Source organism: Camelina sativa, chromosome 9 (genome assembly GCF_000633955.1).
Source record: "Camelina sativa cultivar DH55 chromosome 9, Cs, whole genome shotgun sequence".
NCBI lineage: Eukaryota > Viridiplantae > Streptophyta > Magnoliopsida > Brassicales > Brassicaceae > Camelina > Camelina sativa.
The window spans coordinates 30,251,718-30,262,781 of record NC_025693.1 but is presented as its reverse complement, the minus strand read 5'-3'; the positions used below and the strand labels follow the sequence as shown (position 1 = coordinate 30,262,781).

The 11,064-nt window shown below is 35.2% G+C and overlaps 1 protein-coding gene across 3 annotated transcripts in view; it reads left to right on the top strand.

Annotated features, from left to right (window-relative positions):
• The window catches only part of LOC104713186 (bifunctional nuclease 1), a 2,677-nt gene continuing 1,588 nt past the window's right edge, over positions 9,976 to 11,064 (top strand). Inside the window, exons 1-3 of one of the 3 annotated variants that reach the window (XM_019229469.1) lie at positions 9,976 to 10,211; positions 10,484 to 10,792; positions 10,885 to 11,055. In XM_019229469.1, coding sequence (XP_019085014.1) covers positions 10,492 to 10,792; positions 10,885 to 11,055 — 472 coding nt within the window. In that variant the 5' untranslated portion in view covers positions 9,976 to 10,211; positions 10,484 to 10,491. Of the gene's footprint in view, positions 10,212 to 10,483; positions 10,793 to 10,884; positions 11,056 to 11,064 lie in introns of those variants that run through there. The other 2 variants (XM_019229470.1, XM_019229468.1) reach the window with 2 other exon arrangements.

The following is an 11,064-nucleotide window of genomic DNA, read 5'->3' as shown; positions in this document are numbered from 1 at the left end:
GTTTCCCTCACTCGTAATTCTTATATTTTTGTAAGTAATTAGACCCATATGCAATTGTCTCGACTACATACGGATATAATATATAAAGATATTAGCTGTGTCACTTAAGTTAAGATCTATCATCTTAGGGATTCCAAATTTGTTTAGCTAAGACTAGATTACTCTACTAACATCAAAAGTTTGAAAAGAAAGCCATTTCTCGTTACTAATCAATGAAGGAGAAAAGAGAAACTATAGGAAGACAATGAATCTTTGATGGTTGGCCAAGTAGGGTCGGACGAGATTAAAAGCAAACAATTGGGGTCAATTTCCTTATTTTTTTTAAAGCTAGCCTTTAAAAGCTGTATTATATCTTCTTTTTCTAATACAATGGGCATTTTCTTGAAGGTTTTTTTATTTTGTTATTGTTAAAATGTTCTTGAAGTTCATCTTCTTCTTGTTCGTCTGTTTTGTTTTTCCTTTTCAATTAACAGGTATCTTTCCTAATGTCTTATTTGCGAAATACTCTTTTTACAAAATTTGTAGTCATTCTTAAAGGTTGGTTCTCTCTCTAGGAGCTTCTTTAACAAAATGGAAACATTTATATGTATAACTGACTGGTTTATCTTAAAATACCTATAATTTGTTGGTTGTCCTAGAAACAAAGAAGAACATAACAACTGTTAGTTTTTTTTTTTTTTGTGTTTTTGATATACAAAACACACACATACATTATCAAATTTGAACTTAGATTAGCATACGTCGAAGAAAAATTATTAGGTGACAAGTTCTAGTCATTAAAATAGTTACTTTAGTCTATTTGCCTCACTTAATAACCATATGTTGACAACTATTTATTTTATCTCCATTAATTACAAGTCGCTATTGTTAAAAGTAATTCATCATCACTTTCACATGTGCTACAAAGATTTACTGAAAGTCAAAAAGAGAAGGTAATTAAATAGGACGGTGCTTCTATTGTTGAAATAAGAAGTGGTGGTTGTTATGTTTGTCAACAAAAGTGGGCTGCAAGCTTCCTATAAATAGAGAGAGATCAAGCGAGAGCAAATCATCCCATAGCATCCAATATAATAAAGAGAAGTTGCAATACTAAGCAACATATAAATAAGAGAGTGTGTGAGGTTTGGAAAAATAACGAGTGGTGTGAGATTTGAGTGTTTTTACTATAAGTTATAAACTTTGTATTGTGAGTGATTTACAAATAAATATAAGAGTGTTTTATTTAGTTGGCTTATATATTTGTGGTTAATTTATAAATTGTGTATTTACAAGATACCAATTATACTTTAACCCAATATTAAACCGATTAATTTCTCAACATTTGGTATCAGAGCGAAGTCGATCCGACCAACTCTAATATATATTTGTTTAGTTGTTATTTGGAAGCTTTTGGTAAAATCATGACGGATTTTACTACCTCTATTGAGAAGCTCAATAACAACAATTATGGGTCATGGAGTACTCGCATGAAGTTTTATTTGCTCGGACAAGATTTATGGGATATCGTTAACGGAGCTGAGACGACACCACCAAGAGAAGCAAGAAGCACAGATACAACTTCCGACACCTCAACCTCAACACCGGTACGACAAGATGCTGCACCTCAAAGACCAACGAGTGATCATGACGCCTTAAAGAAGTGGAAGGTCAAGGCTGGTAAAGCCATGTATGCTTTAACCGTGGCTGTAGAAGAAGATTTTCTACAACGGATTAAAGATGCCCGAACACCAAAAGAAGCTTGGGACATATTGACGGCAATCTTTGCGAAGAAGAATGACGCAAAATTACAAAGGCTTGAGAATGAGCTTTTGTCTATCTCCCAGAAGAATATGACCGTGAGTCAATATTTTTCAAAAGTGAAGTCTCTTTGTGATGAGATTTCTAAACTAGATCCTGAAAATTCTATTACTCAGACAAGAATGAAAAGAATTATCATTCATGGTCTGAAGCCAGAATACAAGAGTATTATTACGGCAACTCGGGGCTGGGCTACCGAGCCAACTTTAGCAGATCTAGAGAATTTGCTAATGAATGAGGAGGATCTAGATAAACCCACACTTAGCCGACCAACCAATGGTGAAGAGACAGCTTTATTCACCAATAAGAGAAATGACCAAGGTTATGGTTATGGTCGTGGTCGAGGACGTGGTCGAGGTCGCGGTCGAGGACGCGGACGTGGTACCGGGAGATTCAACGGACAAGAACGAGATGCTCAAGGAAACCATGAGAGAAGTTTCCAATCAGGGGGAGCTCGAGGAGCTCAAAATAATCAAGGTGGTCAGAATCGATGGCAACAAAATAATAATGAAAGTGATGCATGTTACCATTGTGGCAAGAAGGGACATTATGCAAGAAATTGTTGGTCAAAGAAAGTTGAAGGAAATGCTGCCACAAGTTCAAAGAATGAAGGACATGGAGAAGAAGATTGGGAGTTTGAAACTTCTTTCTTTGCGGAGGAAGTGGATCTTGATGATGGAAGAGAGGAAGACTCAATAAAAGAATTTGCACTCACCGCTGTATGCGATCACTCAGTCGACTACAAAAATGATTGGATCGTTGACTCTGGGTGTTCAAATCATATGACAGGAGATGTGTCAAAATTAGTGAACATCACAAAATACAATGGAGATCGTGTTATTATAACAGCTGATAACACACAATTGCCAATAGCCCATGTTGGTGAGACAAATCTACCACAAAAGAATGGACATGAAGAAATTCAACTTCGAAATGTTTACCATGTCCCAGGAATGAAGAAGAACCTGTTATCCGTACCCCAACTCACAAGTGCAGGCAACTACGTACTGTTTGGTCCAGAAGATGTGAAGGTGTATCGAGAATTAAAAATTATTGGCACACCGTTCATAGAAGGACCAAAAATGAGGGCTATTTATGTGATGTCAGCAGAAGAAGCCTATGTTGAAAAAACGAGGAGAAGTGACACTGGCGACTTGTGGCATGCACGACTCGGACATGTCAATTACAGCAAATTAAAGATTATGATGCAGAAGTCGATGTTGAAGGGACTCCCACAACTTGAGATGAACCATGAGATTGTGTGCGCAGGATGCCAATATGGTAAGGCACATCAATTGCCTTACAAGGATTCAAATTTTAAAGCTAAGGAGCCGTTGGAGCTGGTTCATTCAGATTTGCTGGGAAAAATCAAACAACCATCAACACGTGGTTATCAATATTTGATAACCTTTATTGATGATTTTTCAAGATACGTATGGGTTTATTTTCTAAAGCATAAAGATGAGGCTTTAGAAAAATTTAAAGAATTCAAGACCACAGTAGAACGTGAGCTCGGTAAAACGATCAAGTGCCTACGCACTGATAATGGAGGAGAATACACTTCAAACGAGTTTAACAACTACCTTAAGGAGGTTAATATTCGGAGACAACTCACTTGTGCAAAAACTCCACAACAAAATGGAGTAGCCGAAAGAAAGAATCGCCACCTCGCAGAAATTTGTCGAAGTCTTCTGCACGCTAAGAACGTTGATACAAGATTTTGGGCAGAATGCATGAAGACGGGTGTTTATATCACCAATAGGCTGCCACAACCAAGATTGGAGTTTGTTTCACCATTTCAGAAGTTATATGATGTGAAACCAACGGTCAGTTACTTTCGAGTATTTGGATGTGTGTGCTATGTTTTTATTGCCGATGAAGATCGCAGTAAATTTGACAAGAAGGCCATTCGCTGCATTTTTGTGGGATACGACGAACAAAAGAAAGGCTGGAGATGTTGTGATCCCAATACAAACAAGATATATGTCTCACGAAATGTTGTATTCGATGAGGCATCTTCGTGGTGGGCAAACAAGGTAGCTTTACCAGATACGCATGAGTTGCAAGAAAAATTACAAACGAAGTTACAACTAGAATCGTCTCCTGGCAATGAAGACACAGAAGAACAGTTACCGTCACCTCAATCGAACGTTGGATCCAAGTCAAGAAGCCCTTGGAAAACAGGTGTTCATGAAACACCAAATGAAGTGGAGACCACTCAACAAGAAGAACAACAAGTGGAGCCAGTACAACCTCAACTACGAAGGTCTATAAGAGAAAGACGTAAAAATCCAAAGTACATAAATGCTGCGTATGCTGAAGTTAAAGAGCCAACTACATTCGAAGAAGCGTCAAGGAATCCAGAATGGAGAAAAGCTATGGAAGAAGAAATTTTGGCACTAAAACAAAATCAAACTTGGAATTTAGTGCCTAAACCGGAAGGTGTTAAACCAATATCCTGCAAATGGGTTTACAAGCTGAAAACTCTTCCAGACGGTACAATCGAACGATACAAGGCCCGATTAGTTGTACGTGGATTTTCTCAAGAGTATGGTATAGACTATGATGAGACATTTAGTCCAGTGGCAAAGATAACCACAGTTCGTGTGCTACTAGCACTAGCCGCAAGTAAGTCATGGAATTTATGGCAGATGGATGTGAAGAACGCTTTTCTAAATGGAGAACTTGATCGTGAAATTTATATTGATCAACCCCAAGGATTCGTAAATCACGAAAAACCAGAGTATGTGTGCAAATTAAAGAAGGCTTTGTATGGTTTAAAGCAGGCGCCTAGAGCATGGTACGGGAAGATTGCGGAGTTTTTAGTCCAAAGTGGTTATCATGTTGCCCCATCAGATTCGAGTCTGTTCGTGAAGATTCAAGGAGAAAAATTATCAATTATTCTTGTATATGTCGATGATATAATCATCACCGGAGATGACACGGGCGAGATTCAAAGGACAAGGGAAAACTTGTTTGTTCGATTTCAAATGAAAGAACTTGGTGAATTAAATCACTTCCTAGGATTGGAAGTTGAAAGAACAAAAGACGGCATATTTCTTGGTCAACAGAAATATGCAAGAGATCTCATTCAGAAGTTTGGGTTAGCTGAGTGTAAACCAATCACTACACCAATGGAGCCAAATTTGAAGTTGTGTGCCTATGATGGAAAAGACTTGGATGATACAACAATGTATCGACAAATCGTAGGTAGTCTTATCTATCTTACTCTTTCTAGACCCGACATAACTTTCGCTGTAGGCGTTGTTAGCAGGTTCATGCAGAAACCGAAGAAACCACACCTTGAAGCAGTTAAAAGAATCTTGAGATATATCAAAGGCACGATTGATTGGGGACTCCTTTACAAGAAAGGAGTACAAAGTAAGCTCAATGGTTATTGCGATGCTGACTATGCTGGAGATCATGACACTCGGAGGTCAACTACTGGATATGTATTTAACCTTGGTTCTGGAGCTATATCATGGTGCAGTAAGAGACAACCTACCGTTTCTCTTTCAACCACAGAAGCAGAATATAGAGCAGGAGCAATGGCAACACAAGAATGTGCTTGGTTGACTCAACTCATGAAAGATTTAAACCAACCGATAGAAGATGGAGTTCCATTACACTGTGACAACCTGTCAGCAGTTCGTTTAGCCGAAAATCCTGTTTTTCATGCTCGAACAAAACATGTGGAGGTACATTATCATTTCTTGCGAGAAAAGGTACTTCAAGGAGATATTGTCATGAAACCAATCAAGACACAAGATCAGGTTGCAGACATCTTTACAAAAAGCTTATCTGCATCTAAGGTTATCGGATTTCGAATGTTACTTGGAATGACTACACGCACAAGGAAAGTTGATAATGAGGGGGAGTGTTAAAAGTAATTCATCATCACTTTCACATGTGCTACAAAGATTTACTGAAAGTCAAAAAGAGAAGGTAATTAAATAGGACGGTGCTTCTATTGTTGAAATAAGAAGTGGTGGTTGTTATGTTTGTCAACAAAAGTGGGCTGCAAGCTTCCTATAAATAGAGAGAGATCAAGCGAGAGCAAATCATCCCATAGCATCCAATATAATAAAGAGAAGTTGCAATACTAAGCAACATATAAATAAGAGAGTGTGTGAGGTTTGGAAAAATAACGAGTGGTGTGAGATTTGAGTGTTTTTACTATAAGTTATAAACTTTGTATTGTGAGTGATTTACAAATAAATATAAGAGTGTTTTATTTAGTTGGCTTATATATTTGTGGTTAATTTATAAATTGTGTATTTACAAGATACCAATTATACTTTAACCCAATATTAAACCGATTAATTTCTCAACAGCTATAGTTTTTAATTCTCTAAAAAGAAAACCAGAAGATATTTTCAAACATATAGACACGTTGCACGATATATGCCTCACATATATACAACGACGTTACGAGATTAGTTGATATATTTTACAGTTTGCATATTATATTGGCCATTCATTGTAAAGAAACACATACATACGTAAACATTTTCTTTATACATATCACATCAAAACTGATGTTGCAACTTAGGGGTCGAGATTTCTTGTCTACCTTTGTACGGTCCCGGACTTTTCCTTCGGTACTAAGGCAAAAATGGCACATGCACATTCAAGCATGCATTAGTGAGTTTAACCGGAACGTGTTTACCATTGAGCATTTATACTTACAGCAGTAGTATAATTAGTATATACTGTATTAGTTAAAACCTATACTTACAGAGTATTATCGTATCAATCGAACTTTAGTAACACACGAATTTATGTAACTTAATTAATCAGCTAATTAGCACGACAGTGTTGAGAAAAACTAACTTCTTCAATCAGAGAAGTGATTGTATATATTGTTCCAATTTTACTAGGTATGAATTCGAATTCTAAACGAAGTCACTGCGGCCGATTTGTAATGTCCGTGATACTGATAAAATTCAAGACTTTGCTGACTAAACAAATAATATAAAATTATTCTTATATATGCGTACGCAATTACGTATTATCACACAATGGATTGGTAAATAACTTAAACATACATGCAAATGGAGGGCATATTCTTTTGCTTAAGAAAAATGCTATAGAATATGTGTTAATTTCATCAAGAAAACATAAATATATGTATGTGAATTCTAGAAGGATTCTCTTTAATTAAACCAAGACCAAAGAATACCTAAACGATAAACATAAAAATAATATAAGTATATAAAAAAGAATCTTGGAACAAGTTCCAGACACTAGCATCGACATGCATGATCTATCAAATCTGGGATATCAAAAAACCAGATTCGAAAAACACACGCATATGCACTCATACATACTACATATAGTAATATACCTAATTAGAGAGCAATATATATACAATTATACAATTGTGTAACATATTGGTGTCTCATAAACTTGAGCATGACCTTTCTGAATTCGTCGTCTCAGTTGTTATTACTTAAAAACACAACAACCTAATCGACGCGTATTAAATTTTGATAATTTTTGGAAGGAGATCACTTAATTAATAGCACAAAAATTAGTCAAAATAAAAGACGACGGGTACGTGATTTCAGGTTCATGCACTCCTACAAAGATATACTACTACTACTATTTAATAGTCGCTGAGACTGTTGGTGAAGTGCATGTATATATATTTACCAAATTCGTTGTTTAATTAAGCCTTCAATTAATGATATACTTAATTAGCTAGGTGTGCTAGCTAATGAACCAAGTAAAACCAAGTGTCTATCTATACTTCGGAGAAAAGATCTCTGATCATGTGAAGCGGATGTTTTACAAACTAATCAATAACATATTTGGTACTATGCTCTATGNTTTTTTTTTTTTTTTTTTTTTTTTTTAATTTATTTAATAAGTAAAGTGGTAAAAGGAAAGAAGAAAGAAAGAAAGAAAGAAAGAATGAAATAGTGGTAGGGTTAAGTCGGGAGAGAATGCTAAAGTCTTGAGAGTGAGTGAACGCGAGGCTTAGAGCAGCCGACATCGAATCTTTTTAAAAGTCGCAAAAAATATCAGAAACACCTTATCATATAGCTCATACATATATACGTGCATCTGATTATCTTTCTTATTTTTTAAAATATATATGAATCTTATACTACGATATATATATATATATATATATTTCAATTTAGTTTTTTTCTTCAAACGAAAAGAACTTGAAGCTTCCTCTTCAGATACATCTCGAACCATCAATTTTATAATAATAGATTATTATATGTTGGAGGGATCCACATATATAAGACAAATGAAAAATTATACATATATAGTCGGAAGTGTAAACCGTGTAATTAAGTTCGGTTAATACCCAAATATCACTCTTTTTTAAAAAAAACAATAAATCAAAAATATGTTTGTATGCTCGAATATGCTGTTCAGTGATTATATATATTTGACCAGTTCAGACGTTTGTGAATGCTCCATCTTTTGTCTGTTATAGAGGTCAACGCTTTGACTTATTACTGTAGTTGCTTTTTGAAATGTTGGGCTTCCCCTTCAAAGCCCATTGTTTTCTTAATGGTGTCCAATAAAAACGGGTTTGATTTTGATCGGTTGATCCGTTAACTTTTTGTTTTTGTTGTGTGTTTGTGGTGGTGGTTGTTAATTAATTAAATCAAAAAGTTAAAAACACTCGTTAGATGCTAGAAAAAACCATGGGTAATTATTGGGCCCTAATTATAGGCCAAATTTTGTTTAGGACCAAATAAACCCCAGAGAATCTTAGCCTTCTGTTAGTTTGTTTGTTTGTTTTTTCCTCCAGAATCGTAGCACTCTCATGTCAGTCTCAATGATCAAGCAATAATAATGGATATGCATTACAAGTAAAATACAAATGAGAATTCAGAAAAAAAAAAAAAAAAAAAATCCAAACATTGAGGAAGGGGGGGTTGGGGTGAGGATATTTTTGGGGCTGAGAAATTGGATAACGAAGGAACGCTCGTGAAGCCATTAACCTTCAATTTTTTTCGTTGGACCGATAAGGTATTTGGCAATGTCAAAGGGGCCATCACTGACACTGACCTCTTAGCTTACAAATTTGTAGTAGTAGTTTCAACTTGCTTATTTCACTTTCCTTGAATAAGACTTGCCTTTTCCGCTAATTGGCCAAATCAAATTTACTCAGAATTTGTTAATTGGTATTCTTTTTATATGATGTGCCCATTTCTTTTTTTTTGTTTCAACATAAACTATATTATTTTTTTGGTTTAGATATAAATGTAAATACTCTATTTTTAGTTAAGTATATCAGAAATATACTGTATAATTTTAGTTAGGACACTTTTTTTCTAGAAGATTAAAAAAAAAGAAAAGGCTAAAAAAAAGGGAGTCCATGTTTTATAACTACTACTAACCTTATCCAAAACCATCTCTGAGAGATACAAAGGGCGCATGTACACGTGGCATCCATCTAGGCGAATAATATTTCGTCTGCCGTCAAGTGATGACGTGTCGAGCTTTTACGTTGTCTTGTTCTCACGTCATCACGTTTAGCTTATTTGAATTCCCTTTTTTAACCCTTTCCCATTTCGGTTTTCCTAATTACAATATTACAATATTAGAATAGGTCTGGCTCAAGAAAAAAAAACAAAAAAAAAACAGGAATAGGTGAATGAGTTATTCCGTACCAATTTTATATGCTTTATGATTTTTTTATTATTAATCTATTATATAAGTTGTTGGTACATCTTTTGCTCAAATTAGACGTAATTGAAATTGACGGTGTCCTGATTTTAATAACAATGACCAAAGCACAATTATCATGTGTTTGTTGTATTTGGTCAAATAATAATTAAAGAATTTTTACATATCGATGCCTTCCTTAACTAGAAATGTCAAAGCATACATATTGTATCATTATTTTTCCCTTAATTATTTTAAAAACCTATATGAGATTTCCCATTTTTCATTTAGAAAATACTTTTTACAATTAACATTGACTAAACATAAATAAAAATTACCAGATTATATTTTAATCACAATTTAGTTTTATTAATAAATGAAAAAAGTAGGATGTTTTTGTTTTGGTAGACATCGCTAAATTTATTCAAAAAAGTTGGTCCATAAATAAAATACGAAATGGTTAGGCAAAATGAAACATCAAAATTTGGGGGAAAGGGGTAAAATCGACAATTAAAACAAAAACTGAGTCGATAAAGGTAACGGAGATTCTCTCACTCCTTTGATCTCTCAACTCCTCCTCCTCAAGTGAAGAATCATCTCTCTCTCTCTCTCTATCTATCTATCTATCTATCTTCTTCCGATTGATCCTCTCTTCTCTTTGGCTTCTTCGGAACTCTTCGATCCTCTTCTTGAATCGATCTGTTTAGAGTCGTCACTAATCTCTCTCGTGCGAGTGTTTATTACCATTCACGATCATCTGATCTTATCCGTTTCCACTTGTAAGTGATTCAATGATCTTCCTATTTATTTGATCATCGATATGTGTTTTTTTGGGGATATCTATGGTTAAACTCGATAAATAGATGATCTATATGATAAAACGCATTCCATTGTATAGAGATCACTGATTGATTTGACTTTTTTGTTTTTGGTAGTTTGTTTTGGAATCTGTTGTATGGATCAATGAGTTTGTAGAATTTTTCAGATTAGAGATTTGGTAATGTTTTTGATACTCTAGAATCTCGTGTGTTTGATGATTGTGTATTGAAAGGAAGGAAGATGAGGTCGCTTCAAGCACCAGTTGTATGCCCTACGATTCGTCCAAGACAAGTTGGTGGTGCATGTGCTTCACTTGTCAACTACACTGGTTTGAAACCTAGAAGCCAATTCTGGGGTAATCTTCGGAACAAAGGTGTCAAGTCTCATCAGGTTACCACAAAAACAATCACTCTTAGATTCTGCAACAACAGGAGTAGTATTAAGTGTGTTTTCAGCTCTCACTCTGATGGTACTGGAAGCACCGCTGAGAATTTTAATGAACATGATGAAGATTATGTCAAATCTAGTATTGTGGAAGCTGGTAAGCTAGTTAGTGGGATTATTTTCTTTGTCTGGTTTTGATTGAATTTGAGTTCCACCTTATTATTATAACTTTTGGTTTGAATGTTTTAGTTGAAGTAAGGAGTGGAGCAGATGGTTTCATGGTTAAGATGAGGGATGGTAGGCAACTACGATGTGTTCATAACAATCCTCAAGGAGGGCATTTACCAGATTATGCTCCACACCCTGCTATTGTTTTGAAAATGGAAGATGGAACTGGTCTTCTCCTCCCCATTATCGTCTGTATGTGTA